Below are 27,363 nucleotides of genomic sequence, written 5' to 3' on the forward strand. Positions count from 1 at the left end.
GAATACAGAGACAAATGTAAGAAAGCTAAACAGTGTGTAAAACTAGCTAAACAAAAGTCATGGGAGGACTTTGGCAAGAATATAGAAAATAAATATCAAGAAGGTGGCAAAATATTTTGGAGGTTGTTGAAGAAGCTTAGGAATGGAGGAAAGAGTGCTGTAAAAGGAATTAGAGATGATAAAGGTGAAATGAAAACAAGAGAAAAAGATATCCTTGAAGTATGGAGTAATTACTTTGAAAAACTGCTAAATGAAACAAGCAGTGATGACAGCACAGTGATAAAAAACACTGACCAGGCATGCAGTCAGGAATACATATCCATACTTGAAGTAGAAAAAGCCATCAAAGGCTTGAAATGTGGAAAGGCAGCAGGAGTAGATGATATTCGACCAGAAATGCTGAAGTATGGTGGTATAAGAGTCTTACAGTGGCAGCACTGCACTGCATAGTTCAGAAAGCCTGGGCAGAGGGACGAATTCCCGATGATTGGAGTAGAGCTCTCATAGTACCCATATATAAAAAGGGAAATAAAACTGAATGTGAGAATTACAGAGGTATTTCCCTACTGAGTGTTCCTCAAGTATACTTGCATATATCTATGCCAGTATACTTGAGAAACGGTTGAGAAGAATTGCGGAAGAAAAGCTTGGTGAAGAACAAGCTGGATTCAGGCCAAATAGAGGCTGTCAGGATCAGATCTTCACTTTACGACAAATAGTCGAGAAAGCATGGGAATATAACAAAGATCTGTATTTAAGTTTTGTCGATTTGGAAAAGGCATATGACAAGGTGCCAAGAGAGAAGCTATTCAATACGCTGCAGTTATATGGTGTCAATGGGGCATTATATCAAGCAATACTTAGTCTTTATTTGAGTTGTGAGTCAGCAGTTAGAATTGAAGGAAGTACAGCAAGATGGTTTAATGTTAAATCTGGTGTGAGACAAGGATGTACATTATCCCCTCTGTTATTCATTATCTATATGGATCACATTATGAAGGAATGTGGTATTAAACCTGATATCAAAATTGGAGATGTTAATGTCAGCTCTTTGCTTTATGCAGATAATGTTATACTTCTAAATAAATCCGCTACAAGTCTGCAAGATTCTCTGACTAAATTGAATAGCTGTTGTAATAGATATGGTATGAAGGTCAGCAATAAAAAGACAAAGACAATGAAAATAGGCAGAATCATTGAAAATGTCAACTGTGTTGTGAATGGAGAACTTGTGGAACAAGTAAAACATTTCAGCTACTTAGGCACAATTTTTACTGAAGATGGTAAACTAAATATAGAAATAGACAACAGAATCAGCAAAGCTGGTATCGTGGGAAGTCAATTGAATAAATTCATATGGAATAAGAAAGAAATTAGTCGGAACACTAAATTAGCCTGTATACAAGACAGTGTTCAAACCAATTTTAACTTATGGATCTGAGTCAGAAGTAAAACACTTGACCAAAGACTAGAGACCGCAGATATGAGAGTCCTGAGAAAGATTAGAGGCATGAACAAATGGCATCAATGGCAATATCATATTAAAAATGAGGATATTAGGAAAGAACTTGACATTGTCAGCATCCAGGAATGCGTTAGCAGAGCTAATCTCAGATGGTATGGTCACTTAAATAGAATGGGAGAGGAAAGATTAGCAAAACAAGTGTTCTCTGCCAGGTTGGCAGGAAAACGACCCAGAGGAAGACCAAGATATAGGTGGATTGATACTGTACAAAGTGCCTTAGACGATAGAAATATAAGATCTGATAATGTTGGAGTCTTGACAAGTAACAGACTGATTTGGAGGAAAATTGTAGATAGGAAGTTAGTAATGATGTAATTTTTTCATGTAGTACTGTCATATCCTGTACACCCCTTGAGGGTACATGGCAGGAATTTGATGATGATGATGATGATGGGGGTATTGCCCAGTAAAGCAATATCCCCACTGTTTTCGTCATGGAACCAAGGCGAACGGTGAAATGTCAGCAACTGGAAGAAGCTCCAATTCAACATCTAGGAGGAGAAGAATAAACCCGGAATCAGAAGAACTGATGATTGGAACCATCGATATAAGGAGTATTAATGGAAAGGAAATCGAACTTACAGAATAATTGGAAAAGTGCCATGTGGACATAATTGGCATTACTGAGACAAAGAATACAAAAATGGGTGAGACTGTACTAAATAATAAGTATAGGATGTCATTTTCAGGAAATAATGATCAAAGAAAGGAAGGAGTAGTGATAGCATTCAACACCAAACACGAAGATAAACTTCTTGTAGAAGTTTGTCTTCATGTTTGGCAGCCTTCAACTTGAGGACATGGTCAAGAAAAATTATTTGTGCCTATAGTCTCACAGAATATTTATTTTTCCTCGGATAAACAGGAGGAATTTTCATTAGAAAAGATAGCTGACATAAAGAAAATGAAAAAAGTGGTGCGGTCCTTGTTGGAGATCTGAACAGCCACGTAGGAAATGAATCTCACCAGACGTATAGGTACATTTCGGGAAAATTTGGAGAAAAGGGCAACGCTAATAATAATGGTAAGTATTTAATGAACTTCTGCTCAGGACATGGACTAGTCATTACTAACACTATGTTTCAACATAAAGATGTGCACAAGTTCAAATGGAGAGAAGACATATCTCATTAACTACATCAGGGGTGGCAAATCCTTGACACACATATGAAACGTGGCACACCAACCACTTTTTTTTTTTTTTTTTTTTTTTTTTTTTTTTTTTACGGCACACAACCTAGGGCTCACCTTAAAAAATAATTAAATAAATAAATAAATACATATCCAACACCTTTGCCGAGTTGTGTATTTTAACTTAATAGGATACAATTCTATTAAGTTGTAAAAATTCGATTGTAGCTTAAATATTTAAAAGCACATTGCATCGATTTTTTACAGAGGTTAATCCCATGAGAATGTAAAAATAACTTGTTTGTCTCTATATATTTTGTACTAGATATTTTTGTAAATAACCCTTTGGAAATTAACTGTATATACTCCTTTAATAAGAATATCTTAGTGTATTAAAAACAAAGGCAATGTTTTTGCCGCCAGAGCTGTATGTAATAGATCTACATGGCAGCATAACAAAGGTTGTTTATAAACTTTGTGTGTGTATGAGAAAGGCTTACAAGCTCTGTACGTAAACTCCTCCAAAGTCAGTCAGAAAGGTTCAAACAACTTACAATCAACAGAAAGCTTGGAAGCGAACAAAGAGCGAGCCGAACTTGAAACTTAAGATGAAAGAATCATGCCGAATTCTTCAGGGGTTACAAACTTCATGCGAGGTCTCAGAGAAGGCATAATAAAAAGGGACAGAACCAAGCATATGGGACTTCCCAGAGCCACTTCCCGGATCCAAAAGTTGCTAGAGAAAAGGCTGCCCAGTTCCAGACGTCGCCAGAGAGCATCCCGCTTCCAGCAGTTGCAGAGAAAGAGCTTCTAGGCCACAGACAGGGCTTCAAATTGCCGAAAGGAGAAGTTCCAATCGCCGGAGAAAAGTTTCAAGTCCAGAGAGAGGGATCCTGGTGAGACAGTTGGCGGCAGTTCGAGTTAGTGGAAGTGGCAATTCGAGCTATTTCGAGACAGCAGACAAAAGTGGCAGTCGTCCAGGCATTTTCGGCGAGCCCAAGCAGAGGAGAAAAGGCAAGACAAATTACCCGAAGCACCTTCGCTCGGAATTTTTTCTTTTAGCCATGGGAGAATAACCTTTTGCCGGAGCTGTTTACAGCCCACTATTTTTCTGATGATATACTACTGAAGCCAAATTTCCTAGAAAAAGCTCAAGAATTTGAGATGAAAGAATTGCCATAGAACTTTTAGTGAAAGACTTTTGACTGAATGTGCAATACAGAGCCTTTGTAAGTAACACACTTTTGTATTTATTCCCTCCTATAGTTGTTATAGAAGGACGTTTAAGAATTTTCTTTAATAGTGATAAGAAATATCCTTAAGAGAACCAATTGGCATGTTGGAAGTTGATATCAAATTTGTAAAAGTAACTCTAACCTCTTTGCAAGTAAACTAGGAGTTTAATAAATAAGAGAGTAAATAAGTTTTTGAGTTAACGAGATTAATTAATCTTGAAGTAAAAAGGTTCTAATTTATGCTAAAGAATTTTTATAGATGGATAGAGAAAGCAATCTCCCTAATGTTTAAATTCATGTATGTTTTTTGTAAATAATTACATAAAACTTATACATTATTTACATTATTACTATATAAATAAAACTAAAAGTTTTATTTACATGGTAATGTAAATAAAAATGTGTTTTGATTTTTTTGTTAAAAGAGTGCTGCCTGATTGTTTATTTACAACTGCACTGTTTCTAAATAAATTGGACTTGTGAATGGGAAACTAAGTGAGATAGCTGAAGCATAAAGTTAAGCAAAGGAATAGACCATGACTGTTTGTGTAAAGTTTTACTGAAGAAAATTTTGTTAGAGAAAGAGAGAGAGAGAAATCTGCCAGCCGTATTATTGAGTTTTATGCTAATTAAATGATATTAGTGCCGCAGTCTAAATTAAATAAATTTTCTAGTATCTTAGGCATAAGACTCGTAGTGCGAAAGGTAGATAAACATAGTACGTAGGATAAGAGAGAAAAAGCACATTAGAGTAAAAGACTGTATATAAAGAGAAATTAACAGCATATGATTACAATGGCACAGCATTCGTTTACAGAGCGATACCAAATAAAAATGCAATAAAGAAACAAACACTATCAACTCTTTTAGTAATAATAAGTAATAAGAAAATGAAACAAACATCCTATTTCCAAGCCATCTATCTCCGCAATATACTGACATACACGTTTTGTCCCGTTCAGTTGTTGCATCATTCGCCAGGCAGCCAGACATGTACGACTCCTTTATCATCATTTTATATTTTTACAGAGCGATACCAAATAAAAATGCAATAAAGAAACAAACACTATCAACTCTTTAAGTAATAATAAGTAATAAGAAAATGAAACAAACATCCTATTTCCAAGCCATCTATCTCCGCAATATACTGACATACACGTTTTGTCCCGTTCAGTTGTTGCATCATTCGCCAGGCAGCCAGACATGTACGACTCCTTTATCATCATTTTATATTTTTTTTCCCTGTTTCGTACAGAATATATCTGTTTTCTAAAGTGTGTATATTTATGGATTTAATTACATTGTAAGTCATTAAAATATGGATTGGAAGTATTGTAAATTAACGTGTTTAATTTATTAAATATATAATCACTCTCAGACAATAATCACTTGCAATATTCTTTGATTTTATCACTCTAGTGTGATTTTTGATTATTTGAAAAGCTTCTCCTAATACTCAAAAGACACCAAATAATTGCTGTATTGCATCACTGCCCACAGAAAAAGCCAATCTTCTGGTTTCACACTTTGCTTCCAATGCATGCATAACTAACGATGGTAAATGTACCTCAACCATTCCAGACATCCAACATACAATGCCCCCTATATCCTTTTGCTAAGTGGAGATCAGAAAAATACTGTCCAAATTAGACACAAAAAAGTCTCCTGGTCCTGATGGCATTCCCCCAATTGTCCTGAAAGCTTGCATGCCAGAACTGACTCCTATCCTATGTCCCCTATACATACTCTCTTACTCCACTGGAATCTATCCCACAAACTGGAAATTTGCCTATATTCAGTCCATTCCCAAGAAAGATGACAAGTCACTGCCATCCAACTACTGTACTATCTCGCTTAACCTCAGTCCTGTCTAAAGTAATGGAAAAAATCATCAATTCCCAACTTCTACACTACCTTGAAGACACCCACCTAATAAAAGACAGCCAGTATGGATTCCGTCGCTGCTGATCAACAGGAGATCTGCTCACATATGTCCCCCATCTCTGGACAAATGCTATGGAGAAGTTTGGCAAATCCTAAGTGGTTGCACTATATCTCCAAAGCTTTTGACCGGGTCTAGCACAAATTCTTACTAAGCAAACTATCATCATTCAGTCTGAACCAGGACTTCTATAGTTGGATTGCGAGCTTTCTGACTGAACACACTGTGTGTGTGTGATGGTGGATGGCTACCTATCCTCTCACCATTCAATTAATGCTGGGGTTCCACAAGGTTCTGTCCTCTCACCAACCCTCTTCCTGCTATATATCAATGACTTATTTCAATTGACCTCCAACTCAATACACAGTTTTGCAGATGACAGCACACTACACTCCTTGCTTTCAATTGATAAACCTTACCCTACACAACTCGCCTCAACCTACAGAACATCAACCACCACCCTCAATTCTAATCTCCAAGCCATCCTATAATGGGGTTCAGATAACCTCATCAATTTCAATGCTAATAAAATCCAGTTCTGTCCTATTTCCCATAAAAAAGAACCATTTTTTCCCAGTATCCTTTTTGATGATACCCAAATTTCCAGACAGTTTGAGATTTCTCTTCTTGGAATTACCCTCACATCAAACCTCACCTGGCATAAACACATTACAACCATTGCATCCTCAGCTTCAAAAAAAAAAAAAAAAAAAAAAAAACTTAGGATTTCTCTTTTGCTCAAGACGTTACTTAACCCCTGAACAGCTGTTAACATTATAGAAATCACAAATCTGCCCAGCTATTGAATACTGCTCCTGCATATGGGGTGGGATCTCTAAAAACTCTCTCAAAATGCTTGACTCAATACAGAGGAGAGCAATTAGACTTATTAATGACTCATCTCTTACAAACTCTCCCCCCCCCCCCCCAACTTTCGCATAGATGTTTATGTTTGGTTTCTGCAGTATGTATATTCTTCAAATATTTCCATGGGAGATGCTCATTTGAAATAACATCAATAATTCCTCCACTAAGTACTAAGCACGTTGGAACACGTGCAGCTGCTGCTCAACATCCCTCCACAGTACACCTAGAAACAAACAGAACAAGTTTCTTTTCCTCCTCCTTCATCCCTACAACTGCTGCACTGTGGAACAGTCTCTCCCCCCCCCACTGTGTTTCTCAAGGAGTATAATTTATAGTGATTTAAATCAAATATAAACAAGTTCCTCCTTTCCCAACCCACTACTCATACACAGTACTAATGTACTATAACTTGATCAACCAACCTCTTGTATATGAGCACAATATAAAAAAAAATATGTTCCCCAAAATTTTGGTTGGCATGGGAGAAAATTCTGCATAAAATATTTGGTGATTTTGGCATGCACACCTAAAAAGGTTACCCACCCCTGGACTACGTCACTATTGATAGTGATATCTTTATGCTCATTCAGGAAATGAGAGATTTGAAATTGGAAATGATCATTACTTAATACTAAGTAGGATAAAATTGGATATCACATTGAAAAGAACAACATGCAAGAAAGTTTTAAAAGAATTAAAGCTGAGCAACTTTTACAAATAAATTGTAGACTTCACTATACAAACATTATTGAAGAAAAAATGAAACAAATTGAAAACAAGAGCCAAACCTTGGAGTTTCAGTGGCAAACTCTGAAGAAAATAGTGATTGATTCAGCTAAGGAGGTATGTGGTAAAGTTGTCTGCAAGGATAGAAAAATAAGAACACCATGGTGGACACAAAAAGTTAAAGAGGCAGTCATGGAAAAGAAGAAAGCATACCAAAAGTTCATAACAAATAAGCTGGTACATGCCCTAAAAGAATACGAAGAAACATGAGAGCTAAGCAGTGTGTAAAAGTAGCTAAACAAAGTCATGGGAAGATTTTGATAAGAATATAGAAAATAAATATCAGGAAGGTGTCAAAATGTTCTGGAGCCTATTGAAGAAGCTTAGAAATGGAGGAAAGAGTACTTTAAATGGAATCAAAGATGATAAAGGTGACATGAAAATTGAAGATAAGGATATCCTAGATGTCTGGAGTAATTACTTTGAAAGATTATTAAACAGACCAAGCAGTGAGAGAACGATACTAGAAAATTTTCAAGAGGAATGGCAGGAGGAGTACATATCAATACTTGAGGTAGAAAAGCTGTCAAAAACTTGAGATGTGAAAAGGCAGCCTGGAATAGATGATGTTTGATCACAAATATTCCAGGAGATTGATGAGGCCAGGGACTTGGGAGTGTTGGTGGATAGGGAGATGAAGTTTAGAGTGGCAAAAGTGGCTAAATCAGCTCATCGACTCACTTGGTTGTTGAAAAATACTTTGACGAGCAGAGATAAGCAAGTTATTGTACCTCTGTATCGAGCCTTGATAAGACCTCATCTCGACTACTATGCCCAGATTTGGTCACCTAGGTTTCTTCTTGATGGGAAGGAGGTGGAGAGGATCCAGAGGCGAGTGACCAAGATGATAGCAGGTCTATGGAATAAACCTTATGAGAACAGGTTGAAGATTTGTGGGTTGCAGAAATTAGTTGATAGGTGGAAAAGGGGAGATATGATTGAGACATACAAATTGCTAAAGGGTTTCTATAGGATTAATTCAGAGGATATTTTTGAGATCAGGACTGGTGGTGGGAGAACTAGGGGACACCTATGAAAGCTGGGAAAGAGTGTGGTTAGCAAGGGTGTAAGAGCTGGGTTCTTTACTTTTAGAGTGATAAATGAGTGGAATAAGCTGCCAGAGTCTGTTGTGGGTGCTATGACGGTGAGTGAGTTCAAGGCAAGGTATGATAGATACTGTGAGAATGTCGTATAGTTGTGTGGACATGATGTTTAGGGTCTCCCTCGATGAGTCTAAGGACTCCCTGGAGTCGCCTGTAATAATAATAATAATAATAATAGAGGTATAAAAGTTTTGCAGTGGCTACACTGCATAATTCAGAAGGTTTTTCAGAAGGTCAAATTCCAAATGATTGGAGTAGAGCTCTCATAGTACCCATATAGATGGGTACTAAAACTGAATGTGAGAATTACAGAGGAATTTCTCTGAATGTTCTGGGTAAGATTTCTGCAAGAATACCTGAAAAGAGGTTGAAAAAAATTGTGGAAGAGAAACTTGAAGAAGAACAAGCAGGGGTTCACGTCAAACAGAAGTTGTCAAGATCAGATTTTCAGATTTTAATTTTAAGACAAATAGTTGAGAAATCGTGCAAATATGACAAGGATCTGTACTTAAGTTTTGTAGATCTGGAAAAGCCATACAACAAGGTGTCCAAAGAAAAGCTTTTAAAAACAGTACAATTATATGGGATGAATGGAACATTATACAGAGGAATATATACATCAAACCTAGGTGGTTTGATGTAAAATCAGGGGTAAGAGAAGGATACACATTATCTCCACTCTTATTCATCATCTATATTCATCACATTATGAAAGAAAATGGCATCAAGATGGCATATTAGAATTAGAAATGTCAAACTTATGCAGATGATGATGTACTCCTAAACACATCTAGTGCAAATCTCCAGGATTCACTAAATTGAATAGCAGCTGTAAGGGCATGAAAATCAGCAATAAAAAGACGAAACTATGAAAATCGGAAGGAACATAGAAAACTTCAGCTGTATTCTGAATGGAGATCCTATAGAACAAATAAAATATTTCAGCTATTTAGGCACAGTTTTTTAGTGAAGATGGCAGGATAAATCTGAAAAAAAGCAACAGAATAATCAAAGCTAGTATGGTAGGTAGCCAAATGAATAAATTTATATGCAATAAGAGAGAAATTAGCCAAAACACCAAACTAGAAGTGTACAGGACAGTGTTCAAGCCAGTTTTAAGTTGTGGATCTGAAAGTTGGCTTCTAAATAAAGCACTTGATCGAAGACTGGAGACCATAGATATGAGGGTTATGAGAAAAATTAGGGGAGTGAACCAATGGCATTAACGGCAAAATCATATTAAAAATGAAGATATTAGAGAGAAACTTGACATCATTAGCATACAAGAATGTGTAAGCAGAGCTAATCTAAGGTGAAATGGCCACTTAAATATAATGGGTGAAGAAAGGTTAGCAAAATTGGTGTTTGATTCCAAGATGGCAAGAAAGAGACCCAGAGGAAGACCAAGGTCTAGGTGGATTGATTCAGTCAGAAGTACCTTAGAAGCATGAAATGTTACTTATGACAATATTGGAGTGCTTACAAGTAATAGACTAATTTGGAGGAAAATTGCTGATAGGAGATTAATAATAATGTAAACTTAATCATGTAGTACTGTCAGAGTAACCTGAACACCCCTTGGGGGGGGGGTACATATCAGGAAACTGATTATTATGATGATGATGAGAAAAATTAGGGGACAGAATAGATGGCATCAATGGCAGAATTATATTAGAATGTGAGCAGAGATAATCTCAAGTGATATGGTCACACTTAAACATAATGGTAGGGTAAAGGTTAGCTAAAAAAGAATTTTTTTGCCAGGATGACAGGAAAAAGTCCCAGAGGAGACCAAGATTAGAAGACTAAAATATAAGACCTGCAATATTGGAACTTGAGAGGCAACAGATTAATGTGGAGGAAGATCGAAAATTATTTCATGCAGCACTATCATAATATCCCCCACCCTGCGAAGGATGCATATTAGCAATTTGATAATGGACATTCTTACTATGCAAAAAAGTCAGCTTCCTTGTTGCACATCAGATAATTTTGAAATTCGAGGAATTTGTTTATATACTTCATATATCCATCTAGTTATTAGTCTAATAATATTAGTATACCTTGAAATGTGAAACAATCTATCTAGAATCTGTTTACTTATCAAAATCTTGTACACAGTCCATGATAGTAATAATAATAATAACAATAATAACAATACCTGTTTCACATCAGAAATGTCTGCAGGCCTAAACTGTGGAGCCACTAAAAGTGAAGATTCAGCATGGCAAGTCCCTTTTCTTTTCTTGGGAGATGGCTCTTCTCCACTGTTATCTTTCATATTACGTAATGCTAGTTTCCCTTCAGCTTGCTAAAATGAATATCATATACAAATTATATTTATGTCACTAATGTTGACTATACATGCAGATACAAATAAAAGGCAAGTTGATAACTAAGTACTCTTTGAATGAAAATTAATATTTCATTTTATAACTAGTAGTAAAACAGTACTGCCCTTTGACTTCGAAAGTTTGTTTTGAAAGTGACCAAGAGCTTACAAGAATATAGTCTTCAGCAAGAGAGCCTGTATAGTTAACTTTCATTAGTGATTTTGAATAAGGTTCCTTTGGACTGTCAGCTGTTTATCAGATACTTAGTTGAAAACTTAATAAGAATAAATAATTTCCTCTTGATGTTATAAATCTCATGTTTAAATGTATCTACATAAGTGAACTTCTCATTTAAAGTATAAATGATAGCAGGGGTGAATGAAAGGAATGATAAAGTTTCAGTTCCTAGAGAAAGGGTGATATGATATGATGGATTGTGGTGTTTCTTAAGTACTATATATTAGCGGATAGAAAATAAAAAACAGTGGAAAGCAAAAGATTTTGAATAGTGGATAAAATGGTAAGCAAGTGAGAGAATGGCATATAAGAGATAACATGGTTGAGGAATGCATGAGAGTTCAAATGAAGAGAAGACTTTTTTTTTTTTAATATATTAATCCTATACATAAGATGTAGAAGCACCTAAGGAAGGTATGTTGTTTGTTATTGTTGTTATATATCATCCAGTCATTTTTTTAAATTTTATCTCCCTCTATTATAAATTCATTTAAATTTCCAGAAACCATCACTTTGAACAAAGGCTATCCATCCCATTCAGCCTTTTGTCCTTTCTTTCAGTAATTGTAGGTTCAAGTTGGTAAGTTCAAGTTCTTTTACGTTGTCCATCCAACTATTTTGTGGTCTCTCTCTTCTTCTCATTACCTCAATCTTCCCCAACATATCTGGCTTTTCCAATGATTCATCAGCTCGCATAATATAACCAAAGTACATCAACTTCTGTGTAGTGATCATCATCTCCAAGGAGCAATTCTGTCTATATATTCTCTAAAACCTTCTTATTGATCATGCAGTCCATGGAATTCTTAATGCTCTCCTTCACACCCATATTTCAAATGAATCAATTTGCCTTCTGTCTTCTTAATAATCCAGCTTTCAACATCTATTGGAAATAAAATACCATTGCTTTGACAATTCTAACTTTCATGGACTTACTCATACCACTATCTTCATAATTTTTGTCAGGTTTAACACAGCTTTTTTTCACATGAATATCCTTTTAATTTCATCTTCACCTCTACCATCATTTCTTATTTTGGACCCCGGTAAATCATAACTTTCAACAATTTCTATTTTATCACCCTCTATTTAACATGTTCGCTGCAAACTACGAGTATACTCGTGGTTCATATATGAGCTTCACAAGCCAACTATGAGTATACTCATATGTCGATTTACCGACCTCCTATGCCAAACACGAGTTAACCCTTAGTATAATTACCTTAATTTGGACCCTTGGATTCTGAATAAAGCGGAGAGCATGTCCGGGGGCTTGGTAGAAGAGAAATAATTTCAACTAAAATATAGTATATTATATATGTGCCTAAGAAGCCAACTACGAATATACTCGTATGTCGATTACCAACCTCCTATGCCAAGCGCGAGTTAATCCGTAGTATAACAAGTAATATGTAAATCAATTTAAAACTAATAAAATCAATAAAAATAAAAACCAATCAATAAAATAAAATAAAACAATTTATTCAAATTAAGAATGGTACATTTTAAAACAATTTTCATGCACAATGATGGATTTTCCTGGCAAACAGGACAATAATAACATGTTTTGCGTCGTCGTTTGTTTCTTGTACACACACATACGGCATGGCTTTGTCGGGCGATTCTTTTTTTTCTGTTGGTGGTAAAATTTCCAAATAATGAAAATCCTGATTCCTCCTGATATTCTCTGATGCTGTAAGCTCATCCATTCCAACAAAAACTGAGATAAATTGATCTCTAAATTTTAACGCAGTCATTGCATTTCCAGAATCATGTTATAAAATTTATGTGCATTTTGAATGTATACCTCAAAAATGCGTATTGCCAATTTCTTTGGCTATCTAATTGTAAGGTGGAATAGTAAGAAAGCATTTGATCAGAAAGATCGGTGCCTGACATACCCAAATTATAATCCCTAATGATATTTGGTTTTAAATGAAATTTACCATTCCGATTTTGCGCTTAAACCATTTCAAATTTGTGCATATTTGAAATGGAAAGAGCTTCCCTCTTATCCTTCCATTTGCTGACTACAACCGGACCTCTTCTTTGAAAGACAAATTTCTTCTCAATAAATCTTCTTTGAAAGACAAATTTCTTCTCAATAACATCTGGTGGATTGTTTTTCCTATTATTTCTCAGCGTTCCACACATGTATGTTTTTCTGTCGGTAAGCGATTCCATCAGAGCTACAAAATTATAAAAATTGTCCATATGCAATACATAACCCCTGTCTAAATATTCTTCCATCAAGTGGAATACAATATCATATGCGTGACCCATTTTCGCTAAAGAGGATTCAGATTTTCCTGTATAAATTTTTATTTTTATCACCAATCCATTCGATTTGCATAGTTCATAGAATTTCATGCCATATTTATGTTTTTTGTTTTTTATGTATTGCTGAAACGTCAATCTACCACACCACAACACCATTGACTCATCAATACATAAGTTTCTGTTTGGTGTGTAGCTATATCGCATTACACTATTAAAATGATCTAGGACTGATCCTAATTTGTGCAATTTATCATTAGCTGCTTGGGAATTATCTGCAAAATGCAAATGATGCAATAAAATTTGAAATCGATTTCGGCTCATTTTAGAGCACCAAAATGGCAAATTGTAAAGTTGATTTGTACTCCAATAATGCTCAACAGATGGTAAATTACAAGGACCCATATGAAGTAAAAGTCCAAGAAATAATTTCATTTCAGGTATGTCTGTTGCTTTCCAGTTTGAAATTCTTTGACTTTTTTTGATCTGCGCTCGGCTTTGCTCAATATTTTGTAAAGCATATAAATTGGTTTGTTCTACTAAAATTGTGAGAAAATCTTCAGAAAAGTTCAACTAACCTTTTGATACTGAAATTTCCAGTGTCAATTTTAAAACCTGCAGTTTCAACAAAGTCAAATTGTGAAGGCTCTTGTCCTGAATTTTCCCAATAAGTAGATGTTGATGTATTTGGCTGGATGCTAACTTCATCTTCAAAAGTTTCTTCATCATCTGAGTCACCGCTAGAGTCGTCTGTAGGATCATCTTCAGAATCGGAACCAAATATTTCATGAAATTCATCATTGCTCATATTAGCATAAGCTTCTACTTCTATATCAGTAAGTTTTCTTTTACTGGCCATGGCAAAATTGAAGGTTCTTAGAGACTAGAAACTAAAACTAGACTAGCCGCAATAAACACCTCGTCAGCACATGTACATGTAATATATAGGTGGAAATGATACAAGATTACTCGTAGTTGGCCTATGAAAAAAAATTCTGTCTGATAAGCCGGCTACGAGATTACTCGTAGTGGCCTTGAAAATGGGGGTGATACGAGATTACTTGTGGTTGGCATATGAAACAAAATTCTGTCTGATAAGCTGGCTACGAGATTACTCATAGTGACCTTGTAGACGTAAAAGTGCATGCCGTGTGGGAACAAACTATGCCTCAGGAGCGTGGCAGCGAACGTGTTAAATTCATTTAAATTTCCAAAAAGTCATCACTTTTGTTTTGCTGATGATTAAATTAAGGCTGGCTTTGTTACTTTTTGTCTTAACCAATAGAATCAGCTGCTCCCGATCTTCCTTAGTTTCTGCTATGAGGGTTGTATCATCTGCATATCTTAAATTATTTATTTTTCTGCCACCAATCTTAATTCCAGCTGGATAGCAGGTATAGGGGGTACATTTTTCTTGAAGAGATGGAAGTTGCAGTTGCTGGGAATCAAACTACTGCCCTATCTCACTCACTTCTGTTCTATCTAAAGTAATGGAAAGAATAATCAATCCCCAGTTCATACACTAACTCGAAGACACCGACCTACTAAACGACAAGCAGTATGGATTCCGTTGTTGAAGATCAAGAGGAGATCTACTTACATATATCACCCATCTCTGGACAAATGTCATGGAGAAGTTGGTGAATCTCAAGTGTTTGCACTTGATATCTCCAAAGCTTCTGACTTGGTATGGCACAAAGGCTACTAAGCAAACTCCTATCATTTGGTTTGTCTCAGGACTTCTGTAGCTGGATTGCCAACTTTCTGTCTGGATGAACACTATGTGTGATGGTGGATTTCTTATCCTCTCAGCATTCAACTAATGCCGAGGTTCCAAAAGGTTCTGTTCTCTCACCTAATACACAGTTTTGCAGATGACAGCACATTGCAGTCCTCCTTTTCATTTGATAAACCTTACTCTACACAACTCACCTCAACCTACAGAACATCAATCATCACTGCCCACAATTCTCATCTGCAAGCCATCCTCCAAAGGGGGTTCAGATAACCTTATCAATTTCAGTGCTAGTCAAGCCCAGTTCTGTCTTATTTCTCACAAAAAAAAAAAGAACCATTTTCTCCCAACACTCAAATTTCCAGACAAGATGAGATTTCTCTTCTTGGGATCACCTTGACATCAAGTCTCTCCTAGCATAAACACATCACTACCACTGCATTCTATTAACAGCTGACTATCATCTGCCTCCCTAGCAATTCCCATTTCCCTGTTTTCGAACATTTACTTTGTCAATAAATGTTCTAAATGCCATGCACCCAATCCCTTTAAGTGCAAACCATCACTCTTAAAAAATTACTTCCTTTTATCAAACCCCTCCCAGACATTCATAAAATGAATATTCAGTTTCATTTCTTTACAAAAGGTTTTACATAATCTTGACATCATTCCATTTTCTATAATCACTGTCAAATCTTGGTAGCACACTCATGATCTTTCCAATCTCACTCTTTGCATTCATTGCTATCATCAAATCTTTCAAATCCTGTCTCACAGAAAATCTTTCACTACCTAGATCATTCATTCCCACAACTACAATAATCTCACTCACTTTATTCCTCTGCAACTTCACAGCCTCAGTTATATCCCTAATCTTTGACCCTGGATAACATTCCTTAATGACTCTACCATCTTTGACCCTGGATAACATTCCTTAATGACTCTACCATCTTCACCCCTTACAATTCTCCATATAACATATCTTTTTCCTCCTTTTAATCATCATGTCCCTTAACTCAATTCTGCTTGTTTTTGTCCAGTTCTTCTCTCACATTCTTTTATACAATACTCAGTAATCTCTGTATAGGTGTTTCTGCACTTTTCATTCCATGCACACACTCACTTACACTGTTACTAAATAATCTGTCATTCTTATTCGTTATCATTCTCAATTCCCCCTCCCCATACTTTCCATTCCATAAAAAGACATAAGAATATATTGAAATGCTGAAAGATAAGATATACAAATTGGTTAGTTCAAAATTATAAAATATATTTCAGTCATTTAAAAATGTCGGTTCCATTGTCCCAGGAGTAAATCAGCAAATTTACTCCACATGCCTCTATCAGTTATATTTGAGTATGGTTGCATACAGAAGGCATGCTTTCTATGAGTCTGATCACACTTAAATGTGAAGTGCTGATTCTTGGAAGTTTTTTTTTTACTTAAAATATCTGCAACTGCAAACATATCTATTATGATCTAGGGTAGACAAGTAATGTGTTCTGTATCTATACTTCATTTTCTTGATTTCATTCCATACACTTCTGTAATGGCAGCATGATTCCCTGATGATGTAAACCAGATCAAATATTGTTTCTGATTCTAATGCCTAACAACATTGTTTTGGTCTAAGTACATTTAAAAGCTATTTGATTTGATGCAATAAGGTAGCTATGAAATATGCCCCGCACTCTGTTTTGATTTTTTTTTTTTTTTTTGGCTGTAAGGCACTTAAAGTTGCACCATTACTTGAAATATAAATGGATATTGTAAATCAAGATAATGTTTTTGGAATTGCAGCAGTGGCTGCCTGGACAATATAACGTGTTATATACATAACTGCTTCAATGATATAAGAGGGTGGTCTGAAAACTTGGCCTAACAATGAAAAAACAAATTTATAATTTCAAAATTATTTTTATTATTCAACATAATCTCCCTTAAGACTAATACATTTATTCCAGCGATGCTCCAGCACCATTATCCTGTCCCTGTAGTGATTCTCAGTAAGATCTGCAAAATAATCCTCGACAGCTGCAATCACCTCTTGATTCGAAGAAAAATGCTGACAAGCGAGTAAGAGTGTTAGTTTTGGGAAAAGATAGAAGCCAGAGAGAGCCAAATCTAGGGAATAGGGTGGATGTTCCAACAATTCATAGTGCAGGTCTCTTAATTTTCCCATTGTCAAAACACCTCTGTGGGCAGTGCATTGTCCTGATGAAAGATGATTTTTTTTCATCTGCAAATTGGGTCTTTTCTCACAAATTTTTTTGTCTACTCTGGGTAACAGATCAGAATACTATTCCCCGGTTATTGTTTTACCCTTTTCAAGATTTGCTTCAGACATCTGTATAAAACAAACTACTTGATAGAATGACTTGCAATTTCACATGGATGCTTATGACAGATGCATCAGCTTTTGAAAAAAAAATCTCGCCGATAGTGTTGCCATCTATGAAGTCGAGATCTTTTCAGACCACCCTCGTATAAGCCAGGCTGGGTGGCTGAATGTTTAGCGTATCCACTCTCTAACCAATAGGCTGTGAGTTTAAATGCCATTGTAGGTATGGATGATTGCCTTTGGCAGAAGATGAATTTCATCATCAACATTAATTTTTATATACAAAATTAATCAAAATAGGAAAAAAAAATCCTTAGCCCACCCATGGCACAAACGTACCATCAGTTTACAAATAAACATTTTGTTGGTAACAGCCACATAAATATATGTTTGACCAACTAGTTCAGCATTAAATTTTGCAAGATGGAGAAAATGTATTTCAGGCAACCTAGTCAATTTCCCACATTGGTGTCCATGTAGGATAACATAGTTCCTGTGAGGATATAGTGCAAATCAGAGGGAAATGGATGCTTCTGTTTATGTTCTATTTGATAGAACATATACAGATTCCCACACAAACAGTGAAAGAAAGGCAGATGAGTAGAGTGCAAGATCTTTTGAAAAACAAAAACAGGCAGATATGTGAAAGAAGATATTGCATCCATTATTAAGAAGAGATGTCACTACTGTCACGAAAATGCACACCAAATGTAGCCTTACACATTTGTGTTGTCACTATACCACAGACCACTAAGTGTCCATTAAAGGTTTGATGCAGTTGCAATATGACATTATCAAGGTCAATCTGTGTTAACTCAGAACCTGGGGGTAAATAAATAATAAATAAAAATCACAAATAAGAAATCTCAGTGAGAGGCGAATGACTACCATTTCCAGAGTAGTGTTAAGCAGTGGGAATATGCTGAAAAGGAGCGTGGTTGCCTACAAGGATGGCGATTCCTCCATGAGCAGGTCCACCTCCAGTTCTGTCCTTATGAATAAATAACACTTAAATACCTTCAAGTCAGGTCCTCAGAAGGTTCTAAATATGTCTTATGCCAACAGAAACAGACAGATTTACGTTTTTCTAGGAAAACCTTGATATCCTCAATATTCAGCATAATCCACAACAGTTCCACTGTAAGAATTATCCTATACATCTGGCTTTTTACACTTATCAGATTTCCAAGAGCTGAATGGTTTTCAACTTTCAATCAACTTTCATTGCAACTCAATAAGGAACTAAAAGAATAACATGCAAGATTTGTTGTATGAATTTCCTTTAGAAAGTATTTATTGATGATGAAGAGATCTGGCCAACAGTTCAATAAATAGCAAGTTTTTTTGCTGGGTCAAAAAGAAAATTATAGTTAACAAGAAATTACACTCTTGTTTTTATTCTGTGCCTAAGTGTAAGCATACAAAAGTTCTTTATGACTAACCTATTCATATTAGGAGCAGGTGACTTATATCAAAAATTGCCCCACTAAATTCATTTTAATAGGAGTGCCATAGCAGGTTGACTGTATTAGGAAAATAATTAATCAAAAATCATTAATTTAATAATTTATTGTAATCCAAGCAATGCAGAAGTTAATAACAGAACAATAATTGAACCAGTGTAAAACCAGCAGGCAATAAACACACACAATGCTGGAGGTCCCTTCTCCTCTCTATGAGCTATTAGAACTAATGAAAATATTGAGGGGTCCTATACTCTAAAAGAGCTCATCTGAAACTGTCAAGAGAGGCCCAATGAAAGCTTGACAAAATCATTACATTTGTTAAAGTCATTACACTAGTGACTTTACCAGATGTGGTAAATGAAAGTTTTTGAAAAAAGTTTAGTTATTTTTCTCTAAATACTAACTCTTTTAATAACTTCCAGTTCCTCAATATCCATACACTGATGCCATGGTTTGTCATATCTCACAGTTTCAACTCTAGGAAAGCGTAAGGTACATCCTGTTCTGAACCGATTACTATGTACTACTTCAGCTGCACGGACCTGAAATTAGAAATAACAGGGAAAAAAAATGACTATATTTTTGTAAAAAAGATTTTAAAATTATAAAACACCTTAATTAGTAATAATAATGAAATAAAGAATAATTTGAAGGTTAGCAGTTAGCGCAGAACAGCAAGCCCAAGGACTAAATTAGACCATCATGAAAGTAGAGAAAGAAATGACATGGAAGTTGAATTGAGTGAAGCACTTTAGAGAAAGAGGTTTAGAGGATAAATAGAATTATATATATACATATATATTAAAAATAAAAGCCTTATGTACAAATATCGACAAGTATTAATTTACAGGGAACTGTATGCAGCATTCAGGAAGGGTTTATATATGGTGCTTGCATGCTATAACAATTGCTACAAGATTTGGGGAGGGGGGGAGGGTTAATACATTAGAAGTTCAGGATCTCTATAAATTTTTCTACATGGTTTATGTTCTTTCTATATGAAGACAATTTGTTTTTCATATTTCTTTTTGAAGTGATGTTGCTACTAGATTGTTAAATGATCATAATGCTGCTACCCAGCTCAATCAGGAACTACTTCTTTTCATTCCAGTGTTAATGAAAGGCAGCAAGTGTTCTGACTACGCTCATGATGATGATGTTGTTGTTCATGGAGATGGTTTCTCAAATCTTGTTTGAAGTCATGGCTCCAAGTTGATGGCCAGCTGTCTGTTTTACTCAGTGCTGTGTTCTTTAGTATGTAACAAGTTATATATTACTGCTTCACCGTAATAAAGAGATAGTTGTGGAGCAGGTGTTTCTAAATTGTGTACGAATACAGCTGAGATTTTTTTTTTTTTCTGGTTGCAGCTTAGAGATACAGTTTCTTGAGATGAATGGATCACTCTGATATTAATAGCACAGTCTGGGTAGATGTGCTGAACCGTTCCGATTCAGCCAGAGAAGAAAAATAAATTTTTCAGTAAGTATGAAATTTATGTATTATGGTAGAAGTAGAGACAGCATTCTGCCACATTTTCTACCATATGTCAGCTCCTGTCATATAGTAGAAAAGAGGTGTTTTCTGAAAATGAGGAGTATTCTCTGATGAAGCAGTCTACTGATAACCTGGAATAATATCGCATATACCATATTCAAGATGAAAGAGATGAACATCACTGATGTACTGCTGGACTTCAAGGAATATATACAAGAACTGATCTTCTCTGTTGGTTCTTGAATGCCTATTTCAGATGTCATTTCAGGTATAAGAACCAGTTTAATTAAAAAGGGGAAAAATTTATGTTCAGTGATACAGATGGTGGCCAATAAGATCTTATTGGCCACCACTGTTTTGTTCTAATTTATATGTGTACTGATATGAGTAATTAAGTGAGAGCATGTTGTTCTCTAGCTTATATCTCTTAATGATTTGTAACCAAAAACAGATAACAGAACTAGCTTTGATGTAGTCAAGTTTTTTCCCCACCAGAGGTCAGGCCAGTAGTTTTAACAGTTGATCATAATGTAACTTTAGCATACCATGCAGATTGTAATGTAGTTTGTTTCTTTGTATATATGGTGTATACTCCAGATGACGACCTTAATATGAAGGTTGAAACATTGAGTGATTATGATGGAAATTTTTTCACTTGGCTATGCTACCAATTCTATGTTTCGTTTAATCCTTTATCCAAGTGTAAGCAAACAGAGTTTGCATCTGAAGTCTTTTCAGGACTAGGGCAACTCATGGCAATGGTGGTATAACTTCTCATCACTTGCCTTAGTATCCCATAATGCAAAACACATCTCCTTGAAGACATGTATAATGGTATGCATTAAGAGAAGGGTCAGTACCAAGACCAGTTTCAACCTTTATTGAGGTCTCATCAGTGGGAGCCAGATCCAGAGGTGGTGATACTGAGGTGAAAGTAACAGAAAAGTCATATTTCCATATGAAAATTAGAGATAGTTGAGATAATCAACTATCTCTAATTGAGTGATTATTTTCATTTATGTTAAACTGAAGTTTTACTATAACACAGCAGTTGTTTCCATAATTTTTAATAATGGAAGCTATACAAAACTTTAACCCAGATACTTCTAAAATTAAAGATGCAAAGAAATTATATTCTTAGTTCAATCCTTTATCCACATGCAAACAAGCTTTGTGTGTGAAGTATCTTTACGATGGGCTGCTTGTACATAGAGCCTAATGGCTTCACATCAGATGCTTTAGTATTCCATAATGTAAAGCACACCCACCCTGTCAAATGTGTATAATGCTATGCATTATGGGAAGGGCCACTATCCAGACCGGTTTCAACTTTTATTGAAGTCTCATTAGTGGGAGTCAGACCCAGAAAAGATATCAAAGTTGAAGTAATACAGAAGTTATATATATCTCATATATAAGTAGTCAAAAGGTGTGACCTTATTATTAAAATACTCTGGATTAGAGATAAATGTTGAATGTTTTTTCACTTGGTTATACTATAAATTAAAGATGGCAAGAGATTCTATTCTTGGTTTAATCCTTTATCCAAGTGTTAGCAAACAATGTTTGTGAGTGAAGTATCTTCATGACTGGGCTACCTGTATATAGAGGCAAATAACTTCACATCAGTTGCTTTAGATTTCCATAATGCAAAGCACACTCCTTTTCGGACGTGTATATTAAAATTTCTACATTCCATTATATATATATATATATTTATAATAAGATCGATATTATATATATATATATATATATAAACTTTTAGTTTAATCCTTTATCCAAGTGTAAGCAAACATAGTTTGCACCTGAAGTATCTTCAGGACTGAGGCAACTCGTAGTAAAGGTGGATCAAGCTCTCATCATCCCTTGTCTCATTATCTCTCATAATGCAAAGCACATCTCCTTGCGGACATGCATAATGCTATGCATTAAGGGAAGGGCCACTACCCAGACTGGTTTCGAAATTTATTGAGGTCTCGTCAGTGGGAGCCAGACCCAGAAGTGGTGATACTGAGACAAGGAGTGATGAGAGCTTGGTCCATCTTTACTACACATTGCCTCAGTTCTGAAGATCCTTCAGGAGGAAATTTCATTTGCTTACACTTGGAGAAATGATTAAACTAAATTTATTATAGTCTAACCAAGTGTAAACTAAACTTTCAACATCTTTCTCTAAATCCAGAGTAATTTAATCATAAGGTGGTACACCTTTTGGCAACTCGTATAGGTAAATATGACCTTAATAAAGGTCGAAACCGGTTGGAAGCTTGGGTGATGAATGGCAATGCTGTAGCTGGTGAAATTTTAACTGAGGCTCAGCTGTTGCTGTCACCAGGTCCAGGGTGTGTGTGTGGGGGGTTAATGAATGACAATGCTGTAGCCTGTGAAGTTAACTGAGGCACGGCTGTTGCTGTTATACTTCCAGATGAGCAAATGAGTGGCTCTGCTCAGTGGTGGGGGAGCCTGCCATGGTATAGAGCAAACCAGTTCTCAGAGTTCTTCTCGGTGGCAGGGTGAGCCAGTTACTGAGGGGAACAATGCTGAGTTTCTGATCCTGCGGGTTGCTCGTTATTGGGTGATCCAGGGGATTTTACGAGTTTTTGGAGGGGTATCCCTACACTTAAACAAAGGGAAACCAGTCTGGGTAGTGGTCCTTCCCTTAATGCATAGCATTATGCATGTCCGCAAGGAGAGGTGCTTTGCATTATGGGAGATACTGAGACAAGGAGTGATGAGAGCTTGGTCCACCTTTATTATGAGTTGCCTCAGTCCTGAAGATACTTCAGGTGCAAACTTTGTTTGCTTACACTTGGATAAAGGATTAAACTCAATTTATTATAGTCTAACCAAGTGAAAACTAAACTTCCAACATCTTTCTCCAAATTCAGAGTAATTTAATAATAAGGTGGTACACCTTTTGGCAACTCGTATAGGTAGATATGACCTCTCCATTGCTTCTGCCTTAGTATCACCACTTCTGGGTCTGGCTCCCACTGACGAGAGCCCAATAAAGGTCAAAACCGGTCTGGGTAGTGGTCCTTCCCTTAATGCATAGCATTATACATGTCTGCCAGGAGATGTGCATTGCATTATGGGAGATACTGAGACAAGGAGTCATGAGAGCTTGGTCCACCTTTACTACGAGTTGCCTCAATTCTGAAGATACTTCAGGCACAAACTTTGTTTGCACTTGGATAAAGAATTAAACTAAATTTATTATAGTCTAACCAAGTGAAAACTAAACTTCCAATATATATATAATATATATTATAATAGATATATATATATATATTATATCGACCATTGAACCCACATTATTTCAGACATTAAATATGTTGTGTCAGGGTTAGGAACCACGAGATAGCAGCAGCACTTGTTGAGGTACCTCTCTTCACTGTGTGCCACTTAATTAGTGATAGCCTTGGGCCAGCTATCTCTGATTGGGTACCAGTGGAAATTGAACTGCCCACTCAGTCTCCAAAAGTTAGATGGGGCTAAAACGGCCTTGCCTACTCCTTATATGGGAATAAAATGGCGTAAGCTGATTTTTTTTTATATATATCTATATTAAAAAAGAAAAAAAAGTTGAGTGTAGGACTCAACATATAAAAAATTCATGATTATGCTATGCATTATTATGGGAACGGCTACTACTCAGACTGGTTTTGACTTTAATTGAGGTCTCATCAGTGGGAGCCAGACCCGGAAGAGATACCAAGGCTGAAGTAATGCAGAAGTCGTATATTTTCATATACAAGTAGTGAAAAGGTGAATCACTTTATTAAAATACTCTGGAGTAGAGATACATGCTGAAGGTTTTTTCATTTGGCTAACTAAGTGAAAAAACTTTCAACAGAGATACTTCTGGCAAATGTTAAAGATTTCTTCAGTTCAGCTGAATCTATCATGAGGTTTTGTAATAACCTCTTGTAAGTAAGTTGAGTTTAGGACCCAACCTACGAAAAATTCATGCTTGTACTCAAAATCATAAAGAAACTCTATCTCAGTACTGTAACAGACTGACTTGTATATAGTTTTAAATCAGATGAAAAAGATAAAGATTTTATTCATCAATTTCTATTTCTTCAATTTTATAAAGGACTGAAAACAGAAATGAAGATATCTGTATAGGAAAGTGCTGATTATTGAACAAGCATTAGAAATGACTCAAAGTGAGGACAGCTTATTACAACACGTTAGTAGCATAGCTAGGTATGGCAATTTTGATAAGTTGTAAAATATCTTGTCTGGTGCCCTTCTGGGACAATGGCACCCTTAGCAACTTGCCCAATGCTTTAACATTCCTATGCCTCTGCAAAGCATAAATTTTTTTCAGCTGAACCCGATACCTCTAATCTGACAACAAGTAATTTCACAAAGGAATGGAATACTGGTAATTCAGTAAGCCATTTTTTGCTCATGAACTTCATTAAAGAAAGGATTCAGCACAAAAATTATCAAAAAAAAACTTTCTAAATTAATCAGACTAGAAAAGGCTTACTTAACTTGTCATGGATCTTAAAGTTGAAAGAGAGTAATAAACTGGAGGGGGAAGAATCATCCAGAATGTTAACAACAACACACTTGTAAGAATTCTTCCAATTTTAATTCTTATGGGTGATTTTAATTCTCACAAAGTACCATAATTATAGGTGCTATAACTATGGTAATTTGTGCTATACATCTTCACAGAAATGGAAATAAGCCTGGTGGTGGTGGTAGAGCAAGTTAAATTACAGCTAACTCATATCTTAATGTAATTCAAGATTCTATTTTTACATAAGACAGAAGTAGCAAACTACAGGCTAATTAATTCATTAGGAGTGGTTGCTAAAGAAATGGAAAAGTTGGTTAAAGGTAAAATTCAATGGGTGGATAGGGATATGATGCACTATAGCGGGCAGCAGCACAGCTTTTTAAAGGGTAGAGCTTGTCTTAGTAATTTATTCGCATTTTATAATAAAGTGACAGTGGAATTGGATAAAGGAAATGGATATGCCATGATACTGATGGGTTTTGCATAGGCACTTGACAGAATACCAGATGGAAAATATTAAAAAAAAGGTGGAGCAAATGGAATGGATATGGGGTTGGCTGACAGACAGACAGACACCAGAGAGTAGTATATGGTGGAGTGGAATCTAGGAGAATGAGGGTGACTAGCAGAGTACCTAAGGGTTCTCTACTAGGGCCATGGTTTAATTTGTATATCAGTGACACAGAGAAAGATTTAAGGGAGGGGAGGTATTTCGTTGTTTACTGATGATGCAAAACAGGGAAGAGCAATAGTTGATAAAGGTGATGTAGATATCCTGAAGGATGATATACACACATGGCATTGTGGGCAAATGATAATGAAGATCGATTTAATGTTGGAAAATGTAACATTATGCACTTCAGTTTGAAAATATTATGGGACTGTGTATCATACTGATGGTACTGGCTTGTAGGAAACTGATGAGGCTAGTCACTATGGGTTAATGTTGAAAAGAGAGCTGAAGTTCAGAGGGCATATTGCAAAAGTTGGTAAAATAGCTCACCAAATTACTTGGATGTTGAAAAACACACTAACAAGTAATGACAAGGAAGTTGTTATCCCTCTTTATAGGACCATGATTTGGTCACATCTTGACTACTGTGCATAGATTTGATCACCTGGGTTTCTTGGAGACCAGGAGGTGGGAAAGAAGATTCAGAGATGAGTGACAAAGCTGGTGACACATCTGCGGAATACTCCCTATGCAGACAGGTTAAAGGTGTGTGGATTACAAAATTTAGTTTATAAACAAAAAAAGAGGGGACATAATGAAACTCATAAGATATTAAAGGGGTTTCATAAAATTGATGCAAAGAAAATTTTTCAATACATGACAAAGAGAGAACTAGGTGTCATCTGTGGAAGAAGCGTAAGAGTGTAGTCAGTAAGAGTATACAGACTAGATTTTTTTGCATGGAGAGTGGTGAATGAGTGGAATGGATTGCCAAAATTAGTTGTGAGTTCTTTCTCTGACAGTCAATGAGTTAAAGGCAAGGTATGATAGGTTTTGCATGTTAGTGTGGATCTCCCACGATGAGTCTCTGGACTCCGTGCAGATATTGTAAATAATAATAATAATCTGACAATCAAGACTTTTCATGAAAAATTACATCTCTTGACCATCGTAGTAGTGCATAAACACTTTCGCCTACATGCTATTTGTACATTAAATTCATGTGGTGCTGAACCTTGAAATTAAATAACTGTTTTGACTGCTGTTAATACTTTTTGATACTGGGGTATTCAGATCTATAATCACATGGGAGTTCTTTGAGACCAGAGCAGATCAATTACAGCGTGATGTAAAGATTTTATGCAATTGTAAAATTAACAGGAATTTTGAATCAAGAGATAATGGGAACAAAAGCTAGGTTTGTCCCAATCTGTCTCATGAGTTACTGATCACTCAAGTAATTTCTAGCACATCATTCCAGTTGATCTTGGAATAGGAATTCTTATCATTCAATAAATATGCATGTAGTTATTTCATGTCTAAATTTCATATTTTTGTGCAGAAGTATCTTCACCTTTTAAAGTTTGTTTAAAAGGTTTTATGTATAAGTGACAATTTCGATTAGAAAGCGGGTACACGTTCAAATTTTCGAAATGTGCACAAAGGGGACACGTGACAGCACTTAACAGGATAAAAAGCAAAAGGCTGTACTAAGAAAATTGTATTTGAATGAAGTCTTTCCGTAAAGGAATAAAGTTGAAAACTTGGATGTCTTGTAATGTCTCAAAGACATCATCTAGATGATTTCACATGAGGAAGAATTATTGGAAAGCTTGAAGGCCACAGAATTATGGATATTGCCAGAGAGCTTGGAATCCCATATAGCGTGGTATCCA

At 35.8% G+C, this 27,363-nt stretch overlaps 1 protein-coding gene across 4 annotated transcripts in view; it reads right to left on the reverse strand.

Annotated features, from left to right (window-relative positions):
• The window catches only part of DNAlig4 (DNA ligase 4), a 588,281-nt gene that overhangs the window by 186,220 nt on the left and 374,698 nt on the right, over nucleotides 1-27,363 (reverse strand). For all 4 annotated transcript variants that reach the window (XM_090401217.1, XM_090401216.1, XM_090401218.1 and 1 more), the window contains 2 exons: nucleotides 19,387-19,524; nucleotides 10,751-10,900 (listed from right to left, as the gene is read on the reverse strand). In XM_090401217.1, coding sequence (XP_090257343.1) covers nucleotides 10,751-10,900; nucleotides 19,387-19,524 — 288 coding nt within the window. The remainder of the gene's footprint in view (nucleotides 1-10,750; nucleotides 10,901-19,386; nucleotides 19,525-27,363) is intronic.

Source organism: Typopeltis vanoorti, chromosome 12 (assembly GCF_054136105.1).
Source record: "Typopeltis vanoorti isolate ZY-2024b chromosome 12, IOZ_Tvanoo_1.0, whole genome shotgun sequence".
NCBI lineage: Eukaryota > Metazoa > Arthropoda > Arachnida > Uropygi > Thelyphonidae > Typopeltis > Typopeltis vanoorti.